Source organism: Camellia sinensis, chromosome 13 (assembly GCF_055761805.1).
Source record: "Camellia sinensis isolate YWXY chromosome 13, ASM5576180v1, whole genome shotgun sequence".
Classification (NCBI taxonomy): domain Eukaryota; kingdom Viridiplantae; phylum Streptophyta; class Magnoliopsida; order Ericales; family Theaceae; genus Camellia; species Camellia sinensis.
In genome coordinates this window covers 119,204,729-119,230,400 of record NC_138973.1, presented here as the reverse complement: position 1 = coordinate 119,230,400, position 25,672 = coordinate 119,204,729, and the positions used below count along the sequence as shown (strand labels likewise).

At 34.0% G+C, this 25,672-nt stretch overlaps 3 protein-coding genes and 1 pseudogene across 4 annotated transcripts; 1 reads left to right on the top strand and 3 right to left on the bottom strand.

Annotated features, from left to right (window-relative positions):
- The first annotated feature begins 4,947 nt into the window (after positions 1-4,947).
- On the top strand, positions 4,948-10,412 carry LOC114312442 (calcium-dependent lipid-binding protein-like). 2 transcript variants are annotated; one of them, XM_082903280.1, is made up of 5 exons: positions 4,951-5,182; positions 5,283-5,689; positions 5,976-6,201; positions 9,302-9,394; positions 10,090-10,412. In XM_082903280.1, the coding sequence occupies exons 2-5, from the start codon at positions 5,622-5,624 to the stop codon at positions 10,174-10,176; spliced, it is 474 nt and encodes a 157-aa protein (XP_082759406.1). In that variant the 5' UTR covers positions 4,951-5,182; positions 5,283-5,621; the 3' UTR covers positions 10,177-10,412. The 2 variants fall into 2 exon arrangements, with proteins under 2 accessions (XP_082759405.1, XP_082759406.1); XM_082903279.1 differs by lacking the exon at positions 10,090-10,412 and having other exon boundaries at positions 4,948-5,182; positions 9,302-9,526.
- A 3,926-nt stretch (positions 10,413-14,338) lies between these two features.
- LOC114300715 (meiosis-specific protein ASY1-like) lies at positions 14,339-15,734 on the bottom strand. The gene is made up of 6 exons (XM_082900839.1): positions 15,683-15,734; positions 15,533-15,609; positions 15,402-15,453; positions 15,130-15,296; positions 14,470-14,607; positions 14,339-14,392 (listed from the first exon to the last, which is right to left on the bottom strand). The coding sequence occupies exons 1-6, from the start codon at positions 15,732-15,734 to the stop codon at positions 14,339-14,341; spliced, it is 540 nt and encodes a 179-aa protein (XP_082756965.1).
- A 5,825-nt stretch (positions 15,735-21,559) lies between these two features.
- LOC145805665 (G-type lectin S-receptor-like serine/threonine-protein kinase B120 pseudogene) lies at positions 21,560-22,079 on the bottom strand (annotated as a pseudogene).
- LOC114263892 (G-type lectin S-receptor-like serine/threonine-protein kinase At1g67520) lies at positions 22,056-25,397 on the bottom strand. Its single transcript, XM_082903277.1, has 4 exons — positions 24,333-25,397; positions 23,996-24,196; positions 23,700-23,911; positions 22,056-22,358 (listed from the first exon to the last, which is right to left on the bottom strand). The coding sequence occupies exons 1-4, from the start codon at positions 25,390-25,392 to the stop codon at positions 22,125-22,127; spliced, it is 1,707 nt and encodes a 568-aa protein (XP_082759403.1). The 5' UTR covers positions 25,393-25,397; the 3' UTR covers positions 22,056-22,124.
- Positions 25,398-25,672: the final 275 nt, after the last annotated feature.

The window sequence follows — 25,672 nt, the reverse complement described above, 5'->3', positions numbered from 1 at the left end:
ATTAATTTATAATTATTAGTATGATGTTTTGAAACTATAGATTCATCTATCTACAAACCAAACCAAACCAAGCCTTAAGTCCCATCAAATGGGGTTAGCTACATGAATTCTTCTTCTCCACTCGACTCTATCAACGACCATTTGGTTAATCAAATTAAGGAGATTCATATCTGTGTTTACTACAGTAGCCCCTTCCCCTAACACTTCTATCTACCATCACTGTATCGCATCTCTTTACTACTACTTTTGTTGATCTCCGTTGTATATGACCAAACCATCTCAACCTATTTTCTCTCAACTTATCTTCTATCGGTACCACTTCTACCCATTCATGAATATACTCATTCCCAATTCTGTCTTTTCTAGTCTTGCCATAAATCCACCTTAGCATCCTCATCTCAGCAACACTCATCTTATCTACATGTTGTTTTATAGTTGCCCAACATTACATCCCAGACAACATTGTTGGTCTAATAGTCGTTCTATAGAACTTTCCTTTTAGTCTAGTGGTTACTCGTTTATTGCATAGTATCCCAGACACACTTCTCCATTTAAGCCATCTCGCCTTAATTCTATGAATCACATCCACTCCAATCTCCCCAACTGTTGTGATATTCAATCCCAAATAACAAAAATGATCACTCTTAAGAAGTTCTTGATTCTCAATCTTCACTTTTCTTGTACTTCCATTGTTATTGTTACTAAAATTACACTCCATGTACTCTGTCTTAGTTCTGCTTAACCTAAATCCTTTAGATTCAAGTGCTTTTCTTCATGTCTCTAACTTAGTGTTAACTCCGTCTCTAATTTCATCCACTAACATGATATCTTCTACAAAAAGCATACACCATGGCACATCATCTTGAATATTTCTCCTCAATTCATCCATAACTAAAGTAAAAAGATAAGGACTTAAGGTTGATTGTTGGTGCAACCCCACAATAATTGAAAATTCACTTGTCTCTCCAGCCGACAATCTAATAGTGGTCACTACACCTTCATACATATCCTTAATCACATCAATGTAGCCTTTTGTCACCCCTTTCTTCTCTAACACCCACCAGATTATACTCTATCATATGTTTTCTCAAGATCGGTACACACCACATGAATGTCTCTTTTCTTCCATGTTGATGAATTCCACGTTGATGAATACAAACCGATTTGTACATACAGCATAAATAGAAACACCATATAATAATATCAATTAGTGATTGATCATTAAAACATAATGAAAGCATTGTTTGTCAAGGTTTACAATAACAAATTTGTTTAATAGGCAGTTTTGTGTCATCATACAAGCACAAATGTTATCAACCATCTACTTTTGAAATTGTGACATCATTTACTGAGCAAGGTTTTGAAATATCAAATGTATTGGCATATTTCACATTTACAATTATAGAAAAGGCAAGTTTCTTAGGAAGAGGTAAAACTATTATTTCATCGCTAAACATAGACACAACATCTGAAATAGTTGGTTTATCTATTGCATTTTCTTGAACACACAAGAAACTAACTTGAATGTAGCACATAACCTCACTTGTTGAACATGTTTCAACAAATAAGTGATCTATTATCTCCAAGCCCCTTCCTTCTTTCCATAAATCCCATGCCTAAAATTGTTTATCAACAATATTCTACAAGGTTACTTCTCCAAAACAATAAAAATAAATAAATATGCTCGAGTAAACCAAATTACAATTAAATTACAATTAGAGAGTGTTGATTTCATGGAAACGACTTCAATTTTGATGCTTGTAAAATGGCTCTTGCCGAGATGGTTATTATTTGGAGTTGCCCTTGAGATTTGTGGAGAGAGATGGATTTAAGAAATTTAGTAATGTAATGCAAGCTAAATTCACACGAATCCCATCTCGTCATACCACAATAAGAAGAGGTGGTTAATATATTCAAAAATGAAAGGAATAGGTTAAAGAAGGTCATGAAGGGTTGTCCAATTTGTTTCACTACGGACATGTGAACTTCTATTCAAAATTTGTTTTACATGTGTCTAATGGCTCACTTCATTAATAACAATTAGAAACTACAAAAAAGAATCATAAATTTTCAACAAGTTGAAGATAACAAGGGAAAAATTTGGGTAAAAAAATTGAGATGTGCTTGATTGAGTGAAGCATGGATAGTGTCCTTACCTTGATGGTTGATAATATTAGTACCAATAATCTTACCATTCAATTCTTTAGAAGGAATACCAAATATTAGAAGGGAACCATCTTGGAACATGAATTTTTGCATATGCGTTGTTGGGTACATAGTACAAATCTTGTTGTGAGTAAGGGTTGAAAGAAATAGATGATTCTATTACAAATATTAGACTTGTAGTGAGGTATGTGAGGTCTTATTCTAATCGGCATGATGGTTTTAAGAAATGTGCGGCCAAACTAAAACTTGATTCAAATTCTCTTGAACGCCTTGATGTATCAACAAGGTGGAACTCCACATATTTAATATTTGAGAGCACCGAAAAATTTGAGAAGGCTTGCAATCATTTGAGGAATGACAACTCGAATTTTGAAACTTATTTCAAGGATATTTATGGTGGGATAAGGAGAATTCCAAATGAGGAGGATTGGAAGAAATGTAAGTTGTTTGTAAGATTTTTAAAAAATTTCAATCTTCCAATTAATAAATTTTTGGGGTCTCTATTTGTTACTTCTAATGCCTTTTATAGAGAAATGTTTGTTATTGAAAGCACAATTAATCAATTAATTTTGGAGAATGATGATATTTTGTACAGAATGGAAAAGAGCATGGAACAAAAGCTTAACAAGTATTAGGGGGATGTAATAAGATCAATATGTATTATATGTATTATATGTTGTCGTTATTCTTAATCCTACAAAAAAGATGACGTACTTGGAGTTTAGCTTCTCAAATTTGTTTCATAAAAATAAGAAGAAGGTGGATGAGATGGTGGAAAAAGGTTACGACTTGTATGACTCTGTTGTCAAGCCATTATGCCACACTTTATTCACCAGATAAGAAAATCCCTAGTGTGAGTGATGTAATGGAGATGGTGATAAACGATGATGATCCACATTATCTCATTGAGTCCCAATTTAGTTCCTATTTGAAAGTGCAATTCACTAGTGGAAGTAAGTCAGAATTGGAAAAATATTTGAGCGAGGTTGAATATTTTGCAAAAAATAAAAAAATTTAGATATTGGTATATTGCAAGGTTAATACAATAAAGTATAAAGTCTTGTCACAAATTACAAAGGATGTGTTGGCCATGCCCATCACCATAACTACTTCGAAATTAACTTTTAGTACCAGAGTAGGCATTCTTGATCATTTTCCCCCTATCACAGGTCTTAATTTCCCCTTATAAAAGCCAAAGAAATAAAACAAAAGTTAGAATTCTATTTTTGTTGTTTGTAAAATAATAAAATATAGACAACTTTCAACTAACTAAATTTGCATTGTATACACCGCTAACAAAACGTCTCTGATGTCACCGTTACACATAACCACCACTTACATGTGTCCAAACTCAACTCCTCTTATTATATTCATAACTAACTATTGCTTTCATGGACCATTATATTTACAGTCACAATGAAGCATGAGCATCTGGTTCTTATTATGAGCATATAATACCCACTAGGTAAAATGTTTCACAACCAACTCTTATTATATTTTTCACATACCTGAGAAAACAAAATTTCAACTTTTTTTTACTTTTTTTTTTTTTTTTCTTTTTGAGAGGGTAAGTTGGATGGGGGTGGAAGTCGAACCTATAATCTATTAGTGAGGTATATGAACTCTAGCTAATCGAATAACCCTAGTGGATAAAAACAAAGATTCTTACTTCACTCAAACTTAGATTGACGTAACCTTTGACACCATTCGTATAAACCATTGACTATAATTTAGGAAAATTACATTTTAGTGGGAAAAACTAAAATGCATTTTTCTCTATAATTTCCAATGCCCATTAATGTTGACCAGTAACTTCCGAAGCCCTTTCTAATGTTCTTCACTTTAGTTTGATTGCAACTAGTGTGCTTTACTAATAAGGTAGAGAGGATGACTCAATTATGACAATTTATACTATAACAATGAAACATGAGCACCCAATTCTTACCTCGCGTTGGTACCATGCATTTTGAGCATGCCCCACGCTGGATAGACTTTGTATACGGGTCGTGAATCAGTAAGGTCTATAGTTGGCTATAAATTAAAATCTCTTCCACAAGTCATTGGATTCCATTTTTATTCGAAGGACATAGTAAGCGACTATGGAAATTTGAATGACCAAATATGAGTACAAATATTGAAGGCCTCTCAAAATAAAATTTTAATGAGATAATGAAGACTTGATGAAACAATGAACAAATTAAACAACCTTGCCCTGTCTTTGATCCGTAATGTGCGATTTGAGACACTAACTTAAAATTCTAGAAAAACTCTGGCAGATGTTGTATTGGAGATGATAGTACAACACTAGGGATTATTTTTATGATTTAGATTTATGTGACTTTGCTTTAGATCATAGACACGCCATTAAGGGGTAGAGGAAAGAAGAAAAAAAAAAGAAAACAAAAAAGAGAAAAAAAAATATATGTTAATGAAGACATCCAAAATGACTCCCTTTTTTGTACTTCAAATACGATATTCAAGATAAAATATTAAAATATAAACACTACGTAAGATCTTCACATCGCATGCCTCTTTCTTATAACTCAAACCTATTAAACAAATGTATAATTATCACTTAAATGGAGCCTACTTTTCCAATTGCAACTTCTAAGGAAAATAAACTTGTCAACCAGTTGGTATGAGAAATTCCATCATATAAAAGATGTAAACATGTTTGCATAATCATATGAACAAATCAACACAAAGAAAGTTTATGACAATATGAGGAAGTTTGTGGAAATCTCATATCTCACTACAAGAAAAGCTGGCTATAACAACGTTTCTTAGACAACGTTTCTTGGACAAATGTTGTGAAAGACGTGTTAAACACACGCGTTAAATTAAAATACACCCGTTAAACACGCGTTTCACTTTGTAACACTGCTCCGTCCCCCCATTTCTCTTTCCGTCTCTATCATTCTCTCTCTATCGTTTGCTCTCTCCGTCCTAGATCTAGGGTTTCCTCCGTCTCTCTCATGCTTCTTGAGAGATTCACCAGTTCGATTACGATTACTTGGTCAGATTTAATTCTAAATCCATCGATTCTGGAATCGATTTGGTTGAAATTTCCAGATGATTTTTTGTTTTTCTTGATTCTGATTCTGATGATTTTGCAGAGGAAGATGGACCGGTTGAGTTGCACGAACGCGAGGTTACGAGACTGAGGAGTGAAAAAGGATCGAGATTATGGATCGGGATCGAGACAGGGATCGAGACCGTGACCAGTCAAGTCGAAGCAAGAGGAGGAGACGAGATCATGAATACTGGGTTTTTGGTAATCCTCCTAAGGTCTGGTCCTCCCGTCGCTATTGCCCCTCAGGTCTCGTCCTCTCTCTCTCTCTCTTTCTCTCTCTCCCTCTATTGTTCCATCAGATCTGGTCTCAAACAACTCACTATCTTCCTCGCTCTTCATACTGGATTTCGAAATTTCTTATTCAATAACATATGTTTCAGGTATGAGATTTCTTATTCAATGGCCTCACAGGATTGTTGTGCCTATAGGTGGTATAGCTGTAGATACAAGGTAATCACACACACATATATATATTTTAATTAAGAAGGGTTCTTAGTTGTACTTGGCTAATGATTTGCACCATAAGAACAAGATTTATTTGCATTGTTTATGGTATATCGTGATTGACACACTTTTTTCATCGTCAGGTTCAAGTATTTTTTTCATTTTTAGATGTTTTGTTCATCACGTGAATTGATAGTATAACACTTTTTCTTTTTTCTTTTTTCTTTTTTCTTGCTTTATTTTATTTTATATGGCAAGTTGGAGTTAACACTTCTTTGTGCCTTTTATGCAGTGAACTAGAGCTTAGACCACAGGGAAAGCTTACGGTGACAGTAGTGAAGGCAAATGATCTTAAGAACATGGAAATGATTGGAAAATCTGATCCTTATGTTGTTATGTACATTCGACCATTGTTCAAGGTTAAAACAAAGGTCATTGACAATGACCTGAACCCCATTTGGAATCAAACATTTGAGCTGATTGCAGAAGACAAGGAGACACAGTCTCTTATTCTTGAGGTTTTGATCCACATGCCTTTAGGTCACTTTTGACTATGCTATTTTGTGAAATTACTGGGATGGTGCTTTACTTGTTGACCATTCTTGGAAAGTTAATTTGTGTACATACTGAGCCTCTATGCAATTATTCTCGTAATAATCTCTTATGAAAAAGCTTTAACCTAGGGGATGTGGGTGGAGGCCATTGCACTGGGGTAATTGCATAAAGGATGGGAAATTATGAGAATAATTGACAAATATTGGGAATAATTGAATAAAGAGGAGAAAATGCACAACAGTGTAAAGGGCGGACTTACGGCATGTTTCCCTCTAGTTGTTCCAAGTTTACTGATCTATTGACTCAGGTTAGGCCAGACCTGTCACATGACCGGATAAGTGGGCAGACTGGTTAAAAAAAATGGTTGATCACGTTTGATAAATCTGATGCCAGTGATGATATAGTTATAGATTAGTTTTCTTTCCACTAGTGTATTAAAATAATTAGGTATCTTTTTGTCGTGATGCGATACATATTCAGGTCCGATGGGTTGGATTACCCTTCTCCATCACCATCCTGAACCCAATTGGGTTCTCCAATTCCACCCTCTAACCTGCCCCTGAGCTATTAAAAAACACTGGGTCAGTGTTTGTGCTATCCCTATCCCTACCCCTTACCTAGCTTATGTCCGAAGCTTTTCCCTCACCTTTTCCTTTTCCCTCACCTTTTCCTTTTTCTATTAAAATTTAGCTAAATATAAGCTAGGTCCTTTTATGAAATATAAGCTAAATATAAGCATTACCCTCACAGATTGTCTGTAGCAGGAACGGCTTCAACTTCGTCACCAGTTCTCCCTCCGGCATCCATGTATAGTTTTCCTCCGCTTTTCTCTGGTCTCCTCAACTGTCTTCTCCTCTGCTCTCCTCACTGGTTCAATTGATTTTATAATTTTGATTAAGAACATATTTAACTAATGTATTGTGTAGTTGATGTTTAGCATATGCGCTAGTTATAAAAAAAAATTTAAAAAAAAAATCTCTTTGTTTTCTAGTAATGTATCTTTTATGTTCTTCAATTTCTGCTAAACCAGAAAATTTTAAGAAAATATAATGAAATCCCATGGGATTTATATGTACTTAGCACTTGCTAAACTCACTGGGTTAAGGAATCAATTAATTAAATTCAATTAAATGAAGAATTCAATTCGAAATCAAAATTACAGCACTGATAGGAAATTGGTTGACTGGAATACAGGGAGAAATTGAGCCTGCAGGGATCTTCTTTTGCAGAATTATGTTTTAATTTAATATGAAAGATAAAGGAAAGTTCATTCAGTACTACTAAACAGGTCATAGTTGGAATAAAAATACACATTCCTCATGATGTGGATTAGATTTTCTACAATGAGAACAAATTAGCATTCCATGACTTATTTACAAACTTTCTTTGATGAGTTAATGGAATTACCTGTGGTACGCTGGTACCACCTCCAGAAAGCATTGAGAGGAATTGAGCTTAGAATTTGGTCAATTGGTCCCAAGAACAGTTGCTGCTGCATAAAGGTGCTTTCTTAATATTGACATGTAATAATGACTTGTTATCACACTCGACATACTAATAGTCTAATACATTCTTGTCATTATGAAGTTTGGTCCTCATAGTTTCAGCTCCTGACAGCTGCTGTAATGGTATTGAATTTGCTTCAAATATGAATATAATACCCAGGCAATTTGTTGTGCATGTGATAGATAATTCCAAGGAATACTCATCATTTGCATTAATTTATCCACTAATTTGGGCTATTATCAACCAATATACCTTTGGGAAATATTTATTCTATTTTATTTAGTCATATTTATCATTTGGGTAGAAGGAATATGATTGATTGTTTGAGAATTATTGTCAAAATACCTCTTTTAAGACAGATTCTTCCCTGAAGGTGTACTACAATCATCAGCTAACAAACTTGTGGAACTGATGCCATTTCTCTTAGCCATAATGTATATATATATATTTTTCTACAATGATTGCAGTTGGATGGTGTGGTAACCTTCTTTGGCCGGGTTGCAATACTGATAGACCAGAATACACAGGCATTCCACATGTTCATTACTGCTCTTCTTCAGGGGCTTTAATTTCCTTGTGTCCCCATTTGATTATTTGCAAGATGAAATTGTTGAGTCTGGTCGTTATAATATGATAGGTATGTTTAATTAAATAACTCGTGGAGTCATCATGTGCAGCTGTTGGATCGATCGGGATTACTATATGGAGAGCTTGCTAGATTTGTGTTGAGACTGCTAGGAATTAGAGCAAAGCCTAAAAAGGTTCAGCCACTCCTGATGATGGTTTATGAGACTGATTTATGCCACTGAGACTCAAATATGTGTTCCATTAGTTTAATGGTATTTTATAGTGTGTAAGTTTTTTCATTTTTCATTCAAAAATTTTTAATGGCAAACATGATTCAAGCTCCAAGGTTTATTTGGCAGCACTGCTCACATTGTTGTTTTTCTTGTCTTTCTCTCCCCCATTTGCTTGGATTTTTAAAAGCAACATTTTTTTTTTGCTACTAGGGAGAGAATTTACTTTCCCTTCATTTGTGAAGCAAATCATACCATAATAGAAAGCCATTGTGATGATGAGAGAATGGTGTTATCTTCACACAGGCAAAGCGTTGATGTCGATTAAGGCGTCGTTTAGCAACATAGCAACTGTGTTGCTGGACTGGGATGATGTTCACAACGATGATTTCTTTGCTAATTAGAGACCTGAAGAATCTACGATCCATGTATGCTTTCTTTGCTAATCCTGTTGATTTGGTGTTCTTGCTCATTGTAACCAAGTTTACATAATACTAACTTTAGATGTTGTTGTTGAAATATTTTCAAGGATTTTCAAGGGAACAAATTAACTGGTCAAATTCCTGATGAGATAGGCAACTGTGTTTCTCTGATGCTGGTGTAAAATTTCATCTTCTTTCTTCATTGCAATTTTATTTACATATATGTGGATGTATTAATATCTTCTTCTGTAACTACCGCTGCAACCTCTTCTTTTGAAATGGAGAGTTTCTATTTGCTTTGACTGTGTGCACATAAATTTCACAATCCTTTCATACAGGTTTTCGATGAAGATGTTGGGCAAGACAAACGATTGGGCATAGCAAAATTAAAGCTGATTGAGCTGGAAGCTAAAACTCCAAAAGAGGTTGAAGTGAGACTCCTTCCATCACTTGATATACTTAAAATAAAATATAAGAAGGATAGAGGAACTCTTACTGTTAAGGTACACATTTCAATTTATGTTCTTAGATCTCTTCTTCATTCTTGAATATTCTTTCATTTGTAATCAACCTATTTTACATGGACTCGGATACAGAGATGTGAGTGCATGTTTGTAGGTCAGACTCATCAAATTTCAAATTTATACATATTCGGACTGGCAAAAAAGTGTCATATTTTTAATATTTTTAAACTACTATATAAGATAAAATAGCGTTATAAGTAACGTACAATGTCAAAAATAATTTCTCATTTCTGTAACAATTATACAACAATATATATATAATACAAATATGTAAGACATGTCTGATGGAAAATATCAGACACGTATTCCATACCTTGTCCAAGTGTCGACACGGAAATTTAATTTTATTTTAAGAGTCCATGTAACATAGTAAGCAACTGCCATGGTTTCCTGCATCTCTGTGGCTTTACAACCACGTGTCTTAATGGTGATTTTCTTAGATGCTGAAATTTGTATTTAGTGTTTCCTAACATTAATTCTCTCCGTCGATAATATTTATTTAGCGTCTGGTTTGGTGTTTGTTAGGAAAAGAATGCTATTATTTGTTTATTTATTAGGAAAATAGTGAAATTTTCAGGTGTTGTATCATCAATTTAATACAGGAGCAATTGGTCGCCTTAGAAGCTGAAAAGATGATCCTAGAAGAGAGAAAGAAACTGAAAGCAGTAGGAGTTATAGGAATTGGATGATTCAGGTATATAATCATCATTTTGGTGAAGATGATTGATGACTTGATGAAGCTGAAGAGAGCTGTGGATGAAGTTATTTTCAGAGAATTTGGAGAGCACACTGAATATTATTATTTTTATGATTTTGTATTGTCATATTGTATTTAAAGGAGTTTTATTTATTTATTTATTTTATGGAAAATTGAAAAATGAATGCTCATTCACATTATGGTATATATTTTGAGAATGGTGATGGATGATGATGGATGATGTAGGTTTGGTTTGAACAAAAGTCAAAAGATCATTTAATTATGATTTTTCATTTTTTTTTTAAATGAAAGAAATGGTGGTGTTTTTCTTAAAAATGTCGCGAAATGTTGTCATTATAACGTCAGAGATAACTCCTTTAACGTGCGTTGTTAACGGCTGTAAAGAATTAGCGACGTTTTAGAAAACGTCGTCTAAAGTCTTTAGTGGCGTTTTTCAAACGTCACAAAGATACAACGACGGCCGCATTGTCGACGAATTTTATAAACGTCGTTTTATCTTTTTGCGGCGTTTTTCTAGCCTATAGCGGCGTTTTATAAACGCCGCTAATTCCCGATTTTCTTGCAGTGTCTTTAATTAATTTATAATTCCCAACCTGATATTTTGAACTATAGATTCATCTATCCAGCAAACAAAGAGTCAAATTTCGTGTTAATGAATCCAAACTAGTTCGTACATATAGCATAAAATAAAATAAATAAAAACAAAAAGAAAAAAAAAGCGTATAATAGTATCACTTAGCAGTTGGTCATTAAAACATAATGAAAACATTGTTTGTCAAGGTTTACAATAAATTTGTTTAATAGGCAATTTTGTGTCATTCTACATGCACAAATGCCATCGACCCTCCACTTCTGAAATTGTAACATCATTTACTGAGCAAAGTTTTGGAATTTCAAGTGTATTGCCATATTTCACACTCACAATTGTAGAAAAAGCAGGTTGCTTAGGAGCAGGTATTGCTATTATTTCATTGCTAAGCATAGACACAACATTTGAAATAGTTGGTCTATCTGCTGCATTTTATTGAACGCACAAGAAACTAACTTGAATGTAGCGCATAACCTCACTTGTTGAACATGTTTCAACAAATAAGTGATCTATTATCTCCAAGCCCCTTCCTTCTTTCCATAGATCCCATGCCTAAAATGCACTACAACAAGTTGGGTCTTGAATGACGAAATTTTTTTGTCTCTAAAGAGCTAATTTCGTCACTATAGATATTTGTGAGGAAATATTTTTGTCACCGGTTTCGTCATTGAATGTTTGTCACTAAAAACCAACGTGACGAAAAATAATTTCGTCACCAATGAAATTACTTCAGTGACGAAATTTTTTGTCACCAATAAAACAACATTTTGTCACAAAAAATTCTCATTTTCGTCACCAAATAGTTATTCAGTACCATATTTATGACTTTAGTTGACGAATAAATTTGTCACGTATGTTGATCATTGATGAGGAAATAATTTCGTTACAATAAGATGTAAAGATGACGAAATTTTTCGTCTTCAAAAGTCATAATTTTTTGTCACCAATAAAACAAAATTTTGTCACAAAAAATTCTCATTTTGGTCACCAAATAGTTGTTCAGTACCATATTTATAACTTTAGTTGACGAATAAATTTGTCACGCATGTTGATCATTGATGAGGAAATAATTGTCACAATAAGATGTAAAGGTGACGAAATTTTTTGTCTTCAAAAGTCATACATGGGTGACGAAATATATTTCGTCATAAATATATATACACGTGACAAAATTTTTAGTCACCAAACAACAAAATAAATAAAAACTTTCATATATAAACTGCAGTAAATTTTGTCACAAAAAAAGTTTATTAGTGACGAATAATCACTTTGTCATAATAAGAAGTACAAATGACGAAAAAATTCGTCACTAAAGTTGTTCCATATTTTATATTCAATTTAAGTTATTATTTCACAAATATCCCTGCTCAGATCCCAATAGCCTTTTGAATATAAAATATGGAACAACTTCAATAATAATCCATTATGTATAACAAAAAAAACATCAAAGCAAATCCCAAAATGAACTAATGTGGAGTCCACAAAAAAAATCAACACTCAATCTTGATTTGCAACTACAACTAAGTATCAGTTCAGGAAATAAATAAATAATTCAACACTTGATCTTGATTTGCAAATATGCTTCCAAACGTCATCAAAAACCAATCTGCAAAGAAAATAAATAAGGAAGACATTAATATATTATTAATTACATCTAAAATCATATTTAAATAATTTTATTTTATAAACCAATTTAATAGAAATGCATATAACAATCCAAAACTTCAAAGAGTTGAAGTAATCCTTAATGATAAGCAACACAGATAACAGAAGATGACAAAAGATTGCAAGAACACCATGTATCACTAGCACTAATGCCAACAAGAACCAAAGAGAATCACATGACGTGTTCACAACCTAATCAATCAATAGTTTTTATAGGAGTTACCATTTTCATTTAAATCTAAATATGTTCCTATTTTATTTTGAACTTCAACGAGGTAAAAGGTCAAAACACACATGCAAGCAAACATAAAAACAAAAACAAATACACACGAATAGATATTGAAATAAAAACACAATTAGATCTCCAAACATTTTGGGTTAATTATATTTTATATGGTTTTGTCCAAAAACACTTTACCTCCTTCATGTTTAAAAATATACACATAACCCTCTTGAAATTTGGAGTAAAGTGCAAACGTTGCAAATTCTGGTTAAGTTAACCATGCGTTAACACACTAAATTGAGCGTGTGTTAAGAAATATATATAATGATACTTTTGCCCCTTTTTCAATTTGCCTTTTTCTATTATTTTCTTCTTCATTCCCTCTCCCTCCTCCTCCTTTCTACAGCAGCAGACCCACTCACCATTCCCCTTCTCATTTCCTCCTATATTTCACATGCCACCACCAACCAATAGCCTCATGGGCCACCATGGCTATCAACCACCTCTAAAACAAAACCCAGTATCCACTTCCCCAAACACCTAGGTTGGGTGACTTTGCAAGACACAGTCCACCAGGACACCACCATGCATGGCCAAACCCAACCCTAACACCTAGTGGACAAGCACATTTCATCCCTCTCATCTTTCTCTCCTTCATAGGGAAGTAAAATTTAAAACTCATCTCCCTCTAACAACCTAAAAACAGAAAGTTCTAAACACAAGTTCTAAAGGCAACGAATCACCTTTTAAGTTCTGAATTGTGAAAACTCCAAGAAAAGAAAAACAATGAAAATGAAAATGGGGTAGAAATTTTAGGGGAAAATGCTATATAATTGAGTACGAGATTGAGGAGAGACATTGTCATTTTTTAAGGCAGCTAGCCTGAGAACTATTAAGATGTTATTAATGAAATCATTAAACCAATGATGTGTATTGATCAATCACTATAGCCAAACTTTATGTTAGGAACAAAAGCAATTACTAACAATTAACAATAGACTACTTAAATTAGTACTGAGAAAAAAAATCGCTGTAAATAAATTAATCCCTTACGGCAAGAGGAGTTGTGTAGGTGTCATATGAGAGGAGGGAGAGGAATGATATGAGACAGACCATGGGACAAGAAAGGGAATAATGGGAAGAAAAACAAAAGGAAAGAGTCCCATCTAACACTTTATTGTTGACCTTGAACTATGTTTTTTGAAGAATTAAACAAAAATCAAGTTAGGTTTTCTTCAGTCAGAGTCTACAAGTCAACAGTTAACATTTAACATATGTTGTGATCTAATGTTCCCCATGACAACAAAACAATGTGCAATAAGTATATGCATTTAATAATCCAACACTATTGTCCATTTGGAGGTGTTGACATCAACTTAAATAACCAAACCATGTCAGGCCTTTCCGCACCACAACCTCTATTAATTTTTTCATTATTATTCATGTCTTCCTATAAAATGTGAAAATTTGATGATCCTTTTTCATTTGTCATGATTCTAACATTTTCTCTAATTAATAACCACAAAAAAAAAAGAGGTATAGAACCAGAAAGGGATGAATGTAGAAAATGTTTCTGCATATTCAACTAGTAGTGGAAACAGAATTCAAAAAATGATTAGGGAATGGTCACCATAGCATACCATACCCCAAAGCATTTCAAAGAGCTTGAGATTTCTGGCGCTTCATGTACTGAAGGATAGGCTCCTTAACCTATAAAAGGGAAGAAAATCATGAACAGAACAATTTTAGAAAGCCTTATGACTCTTTATTATTCTGAAGAGTCATACCGTGCTTGCTTTCCTAGACCGCTTGTCCTGGGTGGACATACTGCAGATACCTGTGTCAACCCCATTGAAGTGATCGGCATTTCCATTTGCTCTGGCATTCTCATTCCCTGGTACAAAACTCTCTCTGGAAGCTACTGGCTGCACAAAAATCACAACACATTACCCATCACACTTCCGTCAAACTTTTGAGTAACATGAGTTGATTGTACGTTTTTTGTATTTTTTTGGCAATTGGTATGACAAAAAACGTTTTTCAAAGTCAACTAAAAACACGATTATTTAGACAAAAAATATTTTTTACTTTTGAAAGGTGAAAAACATTTTCCAAAACCACAGTTACCACCACCAACAACCAAAGGTACCTCGACCATTAAGCCACTTAGCTTGTTACCTAAGCCCCAAAATTATTTAAAAAAAATTGTTGCTGAAGGCCCAATAACAATTTTTTAAAGATCTAATAAGATAATGTCTCGTTTTAATGTTTAGCCTAACATCTCAAAGAACCTTGAGCCGCTACTACACCACCATCACCAACATATCACTAAGTTTTAAGGTCATAGCCAAATATAAGAAAACGTTTGCTATAAAAAAATGTTTTATGTAAGAAAATATTTCTGCCAAAAAAAACAGAGCATGCAATTCATGACCAGACATGCTAACCTCAGCCCGGCTTGTGGGGGTGTTTCCATGATCCCTTGCCCTTGAAACAGTCTGCTCACTTCTTATAGAGCCATTTTGATGTGCTTCGAACCTGCCTCTTGTGCGTGTGAGGTCTGATCCAATGGAGTGGAAAACACCACAGGTGGACATATCCCTGTTGATGCTTCCTGGATTGTAGAAAAGCTAACTTTATTTCAACTGTTTGTTGCAAAATAGGGAAACTAAACTAAAAGACAATAAAGCATTAGTATATAAGTATTCTGATCACTTACCCATTTTCTGAAACTCAGCATGGCTGGACTTGTGCTCATTAATATCCCCATCCTGTTTAATTTAATAGAGTTCCAATAGGTCAACACTAGTATTTCCAGATGCATGCAACCAAGGAAGGTTTAATAATCACCATGGCATCAATATCCATAGTTTTCTTGATTTCCATTAGCTTTTTCTTAGTTAGATCAGAGTGGATCACGCGCTTGCCTGTGACAATAAATGGAAAAAAGTTTATAACAACAATTTTACCAAAATATGCCTAAGATTGACACGAAAATACACGCACGTAGCTTCCTGCTGCCTTTGGCATCAAGAAACCCATCATGGATCATTTTATCAATTAGCTTGCGCACAGTAGTCTAGTTGATTTCTCCATCAAGCTTGCTCTGCAGCTTTGCAACAGTAACGTAGCTCATCGGAAGAGCATGATACAAAGCCTGCAATTAGAGCATTCATAATAGTTACACAATGCAGGAAGTTCACATCACATCTGTATCTATCCATTGGTAGGGTGTAGTGGACTCTGTTTTTGATCACCCAAAAGAAACCTGGATGATAACATCTGATGAACTTACTTCCTATATCTCATTCTTTATGCCACTGCTATTATTTTTTGATACTGAAGTTAATTGCAAAATTTTTAGAAAATAAACTATAAGATTAGTAGGTTCACTTATAAGCAGGTATCTCTAAATTCTTGGTCATAGTTTCTCTACATAGTGCAAAATGGTTAAGAACAATGAGGGGAAAAAGGGCCCAGGAAGCTCTAAGATTCCTAGCAAATAAGAACTTAAAACATAAATAAAAACCAAAAAATAGGAGAGGGAGAAAATGTGGAATGTAAAGAGACCTAAAACTGATTCCATTAAAAAGAAACCTAAAACTGATTAAACAAATAAGTCAGCATAGAGACCTAAAACTGATTCCATTAAAAAGAAAAAAAAAATTATTACACTTACCTTCATGTACATGTGATCTTCACCAATGCAAAACCTGAAGCATGACATTTTTTTGTTCTTGCTTATCAACAAGGGCATGTCGAAGCTCAGCAACCTCTCGCTCCAATTGTTCAACCTGAAACTCATAAGCAAATAGTTAATATGAAAAATATTTTATTTAACATTTTAAACTAGGTAGAAGAATAAATAAGAACTCAACCACTAAACAAGCATCTTGTTTACAAAAATTTTAATAACTACATCAAACAATTTTAGTAGATTTCGAGTAGAAAAAGGTGAAAAACTTAGTAGGAATTCCCCACCTCTCTCTCTTTCCTCTTCGATTCAAAAACCACAAAATATGATTAGGAAAAACAAATCAAAATACACCACAAAGAAGGTGAGGAATTTTGGCTGAATTCAATGAGTTATGGGAAAATAATTAAACAAATTAAGAAAACTCACAATGGAATGGAAATGCAGGGCCAGGCACAAGCTCATAGAGGAGTCGTGATCAACATGGAATCATTCAGTGGAATGGAAATGCAGGTTTACATTGGAAAACATCCTTATGTAGATGTCTATGGTGGCAAATTGTGGATTAATATTCTACATGAAATTGACACACACAATTCATCAGCTGTTGATCTAGTTCTCAAATTGCGTAATGAGCCTGTTTGGTGCAGTATTTTTTATGTTTAATTATTCTAAGATCCCCTAAACTATTAGTGAGAACTAGATCAACAGATGATGAGGATTAAGATGGTACAATGTCGTCAAAGCCTCTAGGCTTGTATGCCATGGAGGAACAGCTAATGAATTGAAACTATTGTTGCTCATGTCCCTGCATACCATCATCTTATGGTCAGAAAATGCAAATAGATTTCACATGCATTGCTAACAAAATTGAATATCGAAGGAAATTGCAACAACTTACAGAGAGTTGAGAAAGTTCATCCCTGTGAGATAACGGGAATTACTAAGTGTGTTAATGAAACTAGGTTCTCGAGTCATGGCATACCATCTTTTACAAACAATTCTGCATATCAAGATTAATTCAATTGGAAGTCTAGATAGGATGTCGGAGAGTATCTCTTCTCGCAGATCAATTACTACTCTGTTCAATTGATCGTTGCAATTGGTTAAGCTTTTTCACTTCGAGTCCGTCATTTGAAGAAGCATTTGAAACTCCTAAAACCAATTCTTGCAAAAATCTTTCTTACCGAGGAATCCTCAGAAGTAAGCTGTAGCACAGGCCAGGGATATGAAATTCAGTGCGACAAACTACAATTTCCACCAAAAGGTGCTTTGAAGTAGAGACACCTAGACAAGATGAAAATACCATTAGTAATTAGTTACAATTAAAATGACTTTCTGTAATCTTGGAACACTTCACATAACACTAATATCAAGTAAAAATGAAAATTCACATGAAAATTCACGTCATGTATTGAATCCATAAGAATTATGTATGCACAATGGCTATTCGGCAATAAAATTTCAAAACAATACATGTTAATATGATCAATTGGGTTGCTACTTTCAAAACAAAATATTTGGCAATAAGAAAATTAAAGGCAAGCAAGATTCTACGAGTATATAAGAGTAGGAAAACAGCAATGAAAGGGCCATGTCCCTGGCTAACCAATGAAATTCTTCAATTACACGTGTACAACCTCAAGGTTCTGGGAACAGTAAGGTGAAATGGGATTGCAGTTTGACAGTTAAAGTACAGCCCTACACTGAGGTTTCAAGCAGAAATCATATTTAAGCTATAAAGCCAAAATAATACTGAAAAAGTACGAACAAAGCTCCCTTAACAGTGCATTCATGCAAGCAAACTCTCATCTCAACTCAACTCAACAAGCTTAAAACCCTAAATACTTACTGCTAGCTAGTGAATATTCAATGCACTCATATACTGACAGCAAGCCAAGGAAGATACCATGTCATCACAATAAAAACAGATCTATGGCACAAAAAAAATGCTTGAAAAAAGGAGTATTGAGAATATTTTCCAAAAGATACAGAGCTATAAAAAGAGTAAGATTATGAGTAAGATTTACAAAAGATACTGAAACATATTCAAGGCATGTAGACCAAAATCTAATGCAAAATTAATGCAATGGACAAAGCTTGCAGAGTGATACAAAGGAAAATAAACCCTATGCATACTTGGATGTACCACACGTTTGACAATCATTTAATGAATATATGAGGTTATTTGTGAAAGCCCAAAAGTGGCTCAGCTAAGGTTCAGTTGGACAGGGTTTCAATTGTGAGAAGTTGAGTAATTGTAGATCAGCTTCCTGTCAGTTCAACTCCAACTAGAAAACAAGGAGCCTAAACAACATTCAGAAAACCAACAGTAAGTTCATGTGTGCTGAACTAGACAAATAATGGGTGTGCCCAACCTGATACTATTTCAAATACTCGTAAAACGCCTACCTTCTGTCTTCCAAACTTTTTAGTCATATTGTTACTTCAAATGATAATGAGAATTACCACATAATGAAAACGCTTTTTGTACTGCTTTTCAAAATCTCACATCCATCTCAGCTGTCACTCCAACTATCTTTCAACAGGGTCTCGCTAAAAAGTGCCCCCCGGGCACAAGAAAAAGACAAAATTTGAGAAACAGAAGAGATTCAATTCCCTTTTTACTGAAACCAATACACTTTTTAACATTTTCGCCTATTTTGAAGACACTTTTTAGCTTAATCCCAACAATAAACAATGGCCCAGGGCAGTCTTCAGCATTTGCCCTTTCAAAAACACACTTTCAAACCTTCCGACAATAACTCTCATTTCAATTAATGCAAACAAAAAATTGCAAGTCCAGCCATGGGATGTAGTCATTAGAAGTCAATCACGTCATGCCCCAGATTTTTAGAAGGTAATTAAGCGGAAACTAATTAACCTAAGCATGATCTTATTAATTAAAAAAGTACAATTTCTGTCTTCATTCACTTAATTCTATCATTATTGTCGAAATCTATTCATTTCTTTACTTATTCAAAAAGAATTCCAATTTGCCTCGTAAAACTTGCCATTTGAGTAAGTCAAACAAAAATATAAAAATCCAAGGTTTTTTAGTATAAAAAGTATTTCTGAAATTGACTTATTCTGAGAAAGTTAATCATTTTGTTATTATTTTCCTTAACTGAAAATAAAGTTCACTCATATGTTTCACACAACTCACAAGTGCAGGTTTCCCAATGAAATGAAATGACATACATATAGAATAACATTACAAATCGTAATTTTGTCAATTTGAGTACAACAAAATACGGGCACACAAACAATATGTATTTTAACAAGTCAAACTTATACAAAATAATCTAAAACTAACACTGTAAAAGGAAATAACTAATCAGGCATAATAAACTCAAATTTTGTATGGGTAGAAGGAATATCTGAAATAACTTACTTCCTACTATCATTTAGACGACTACTAGATCAAATGCATCACATGCAGAGAATGCAGCAACTGGTGGTGACGCCCTTGAGCTTCTTGAAACGAGCAATGATCTTGTCGAAATGTAGAGTCTCTTGACGCCCATCTCCTTTCACAACATACATCTTTAAAAAGCTCCCAAACTAGATAGATAGTAAAGAATTTTCAGAGAGGACTTTCGTCGAACAGGTTTGGTGCACAATGTGGCTGATACAACCAAATCAATCAACAATCAGATACCCAATTACACACATATACAGACTTCGAATTTCAATTTCAGCCATTAGGGTTTGGAAATCGAACAATCAGATACCTAATTACACACACGCATATAGAAATCACTGAAGCTTTATATATATATATATATATATGTATAACTTTGAACATAGATTATGAACCAACAAAAATCGAACACAGATTTGGCCCCCATCGTTCATCTCGGTGGTTGTAGCAGCGGAGGAAGAGCCCTCACATCTCAGATCTACCATAAATCCAACAGATTTGAAGCCTTCATATCTCATATCGTCGTTGTCCGAGAATGGCACGAAGATGGTGAAGACGGTGGTGGTGGTGGTGTGCGGTGGATGTGAGGGTGAAGACGGTGGCGGCCATGGAAGAGGAGTAAAGGGCAGGGAGACCATCGTCGATCTGGTGTTTGGAGTTCTCGATACCCAAGGAGTTGGAGATTATTGGTGAAAAGCCCCAAAATTTGAGTTTATACAAAATTTGAGTTTATAACTAATCAGGCATAATAAACTTATACAAAATTCTCACCAAAACTTTCAAAATTTTGACAATTTTGACATCATAAAAAAAAGTTAGTGGGAAAAATTTAGGTGACGAAACTTATTTTTTTTCTCACCTAAAAGTAAATATTTATTGACGGAAATAAATTTCGTCACCTATTATTTTATTTTTTTTATTATACGTGACAAAATTTATAATTCCTCATGGATTATTCTTATTTAGTGACGAAATTTGTTTTCTTCACTAATTTTTGTCACCATACCAAAACAGAGAATAAGAGAAAGAGACACCAAAAAAAGAGCAAAGAGAAATCATGTACCAAATCATCAAGCGAAGAAGATGTGGCGATTACCGGCAAGGCTGCTACTGGCGGTGACGATCGACAAGACTAATAGAGGCGACGATGGCGATCGGCGTGGTAGAGGAGCAAGAGGTAAGACAAATTAATACCCTATTTTGAGAGAGAGAGATGATAAACAGAAAAAAATGATAAAAAAAATTAATACCTTTTTTTTTTTATTGCCGCTCAATATATCAAAAATTTTCCACCAAAATTGGTGACAATATTATTTCCTCACCAAAAGATATCAGAAATATTAAAATGTTTTGGTGACGAAAATATATTCATCACAAATAATTTTATAATTAGTGACAAATTTTTTTGTCACCAAAAGTCCCAAAATTTTGGCGCCACCGAAAAAAAATAGCGGGAAAATTTTTGGTGACGAAACTTAAGTTTTCCTCACTTAAAATGAAGTATTTATTGACAAAAATATATTTTGTCACCTATCATTTTTATTTTTTTATTATATGTGACAAAATTTAAAAATTCCTCACGAATTATTTTCATTTAGTGACGAATTTTATTTTCTTCACTAGTTTTCGTCACCATAGGTTACTTTTGTTGTAGTGATGGTTCATAAACAATATTCTACAAGGTCACTTCTCTAGAAAAATAAAAATTAAATATGCTCAAGTAGACCAAATTACAATTACTTACATATCCTAGCAAGTTCTAAGCACGATCTAGTTGATAGAAACATGCGTTCTTCTTTCCGCTAATAATCTCTAACATCATTATTCCAAAGCTAAAAATATCAGACTTCACAGAAAAGAGACCGTCCAAAGCATACTCCGGAGACATATAACCACTGTTTTCATCAATCATGAAATTATATTGTTAGAAAAAATCTAATGTCATTTTCATGTATGTGGAACACTTTTTCATTCATACATATTTAAAAGAGATACCAAACTTACTATGTTCCAACAATTCTGTTTGTATTTGCTCGAGATTCATTGTCTCCAAAAATTCTTGCAATGCCAAAGTCAGATATTTTTGGGTTCATATTATTGTCCAGTAAAATGTTGCTAGTTTTCAAATCTCTATGAATGATTCTTACTCTAGAGTATTTGTGAAGGTATTGAAGTCCCTGAGCAATTCCCTCAATGATACTAACACGAATTTTCCAGTTTAGCGAAGCTCGTCCTATTTCATCTGTTCCAAAATTTGCACTTGATAAATAGATAGACATCATCACATGGCAACGAAGAAAGAGACCAAAAGAGCAATAGGTTAGCTAAAGGTAACAAAGTAACAAACCAAAAAGAAATGTATCTAAACTTTTGTTTGGTAAGTATTCGTATACTAATATCCTCTCATCTCCTTGAGCGCAACAATCCAAAATTCTAACAAGATTACGATGTTGAAGTCTCGAGATCAATGTAACCTCATTCTTGAACTCCTCCAATCCTTGTCCAGAGCTTCTAGAAAGTCTTTTCACAGCAATCTCTTGCCCATTAAAGAATTTACCCTGAAGTATACATATTTAGTATGAGATATTTAAATTTAGAGAAAATTACACCCATGATCCCTATTATTTAACCCTTGTGTCATTTTGGTCCATACACTTTTAATTGGCTCAATTTTGACCATTAATTTTAGATTTTGTTTTAATTTGGTCTAATTAATAATATCCTTAGTGTTTTTTTTAACAAAAATCATCACTAAATTGGTTGAGATTAATTGACTAAGTTGACTAATTTTATAATTTTGCCCTTAAAAATATGACACGTGACACTTATGTGCTTATTTTTCATTAAAAAAAATGTTAAGAGTCGTAATCAATTGGATCAAATCAAGAAAAAATCATAAATTCATGGTCACAATCGAACCAATTGAAAGTACATGAACTAAAATGATACATGAGGTTAAGTATAGGGACGACCGTCGTAATTTGTCCTTAAATTTAAATAGAAATAAAATATGAAATAAATATTAAAATATTCCTTTCTAACAAAAATAAATAGATTCAAACAACATAAAATGCAATGGCAAAAGATTATTGATGATCGTCTTCAAAAACCTTTAATTGTAATGTGGCATGTATGTGCATGAAGGTTAAATTTATTTGAGCTTTAACTATCGTAACATGTGTTGTGAAAGTCTTTTCACAGCAATCCCTTAGCCCATTAAAGAATTTACTCTGAAGTCCACAAATTTAGTATGAGATATTTAAATTTAGTGAAAATTACACCCATGATCCCTATTGTTTAACCCTTGTGTCACTTTGGTCCCTACACTTTCAATTGACTCAATTTTGACTATTAATTTTAGATTTTGCTTTAATTTGGTCTAATTAATAATATCCTTGTGTTTTTTAGGGAAAATTATCCCTAAATTGGTTGAGATTAACTGACTAAGTTGTGTAATTTTATAATTTTACCATTAAAAATATGACACATGACACTTATGTGCTTATTTTTCATTAAAAAAATGTTAAGAGTTGTAATCAATTGGATCAAATTAAGAAAAAAAATTTAGCGTTACAATCGAGCCAATTGAAAGTACACGAACTAAAATGATACAAAGGGTTAAGTATAGGGACTACCGTCGTAATTTGTCCTTAAATTTAAATAGAAATAAAATATGAAGTACATATTAAAATATTCCTTTCTAACAAAAATAAATAGATTCAAACAACATAAAATGCATTATTCAATGGCAAAAGATTATTGATGATCGTCTTCAAAAACCTTCAATTGTAATGTGGCATGTATGTGCATGAAGGCCAAATTTATTTGAGCTTTAACTATCGTAATATGTGTTGTTAAATGTATAGATTTCATGGCTAGAAAAGGAAATCATACGCTACCTTATAAACAGGCCCAAAACCACCCTGCCCAATCTTATTTGCATCAGAAAAATAATCTGCAGCAATTTCTATGCTAGAAAGAGAGAACAATGGTAATTCATGATCCTTTTTCCCATTGTTGATTTTTTCCATATTTGTTGCTTCAGTTTTCATTTCAGACATGAATGACTGTGTTCCCAAGCTCGTCCTGTCTTCACTTCTTCTATTATTTCCTGGTTAGTACAAAGGGAAAAATTTTACTTGGAAAGTAGCACAGAAACTGTATAACTAGTCTTAAATGGTAAATATATATGTACGTCTAGAATGGCGATTTCTCCACCACAAATAGGACAATGAGGAGACTAGAGTAAAAATCACCGAAGAAATTGCAGCACTAATAGTGAACCACAATCGCTTTTTCTTCAAATTAACTAGGGTAGTATTATTGTGATCGTTGGGGAACAAATTGTTGTGGACTAGCTGTGTCACAGGATACGAAGGTGCAACAAGTGGACTAGCTGTGGTTCAAGGGAGATTAAAAAAAAAAGGGAAAATTATTAAAGGGTGATGAATATCAGTAAAATGCCCTTCTGATCACTAACAATACATCTCAAATTGAAAAATAAACAAATAAATAAATAATGCAAGGATTACCTATATTTGCCATGGAGATGTTTCGTATGTAAAAAATATATTCCGGAGAGTCAGAGTATTCACCATAAAAAAATTGGCACCCAGACCCATCAGATAGTGCAGAAGCATAAGCAGTACAAGCACAATCTTGTCTACATATCTCCTTGCAATCACTAATACCCTGGCTGACATTGTTAGTTTTAGCCCATGAATATGTTGATCCGCTTTTCTTGATGAACACATCTCCAGCAGTACAGTTGGATGGATTAGGGGCTACACACCCGAAATTATAACTGTATTCTAGTCCTTGGCAATCATCACAGCAATACGGTGCAGATGACCACTGAACATAGTTCGAAGCATAGTGTTCTATTTGAACTATGCGAATGGTCCCAGATGAGTCTATATCAATCCAAGATGGAAAATCGTTATCAGTTCTGGTAAAAGTGAAATAGCTCTGGCTCTCATCCGAGAAATAGCTGAAATTGAATTCATTATTACTACTTGGAAAGTAGCTAAAGTTATACCCATTCCACATCCCACTGCGCCAGTAAGGAACTCCCCTTTGCCAGATCACAAACTTCTTTGTGTTGTTTGGATCAACACCTAAAGTAAATGCTCCCGGAGTTGGAACTTCCGGACTGACTTGTGAAATGAGAAAACAGTGTTGTGGCTGGCCTCTACTCGATTTAAACAACCCCAATTTCATGCCTGGTAGCCACGTATCAGATGGGTAATCAAAACTTTGCCACACGATGTGTTTTCTTGCTCTCAAAACTAAATTACCCGTATCAAGTAGAGTTGCACTTGTGTCATTGCTCGGAACAGGTTGTTCTTCAGCATTTAGGGTGATGAAGGTGCCATTATAGTCGGTAAGCATCAGGTTCCCATCATGACTGATGTTTAAAGTTCCTCTTAACGGTTTGCCACGGTTGGCAACCCAAACTATCTTATCCTGACCACTATCGTCACTGACATTCATAAATTGAATTCCCAAGTAACGAAAGTTGGACGAATCTGGGCTAAAGAATAGCAACCGAAAGCGCTTGTTTGAAGACTCCAAGAAATCCCCGTCTTTCATAACCTGGCCAACTGTAATGTTGTGTTTGGTTGGGGGATTTGGAGAGGGATTTGGAAATGGAAAGGGAAAAGGTGTGTGACACTGGGTGAAATAAGTATATTTTATTCATATTTCACCTAACATTTTCCTTTCCATTTCCAAATCTCTTCTTAAATCCACCAAACAAACACAGCATAAGTGTATCTCCAAGAAGCGAAGCATGAACGGAAAAGATCAAAGAGACGACCAAACAAGTAAGAATAATAAACAGACAGCAGTCTGGCCGCCTCCTCATGCTAGC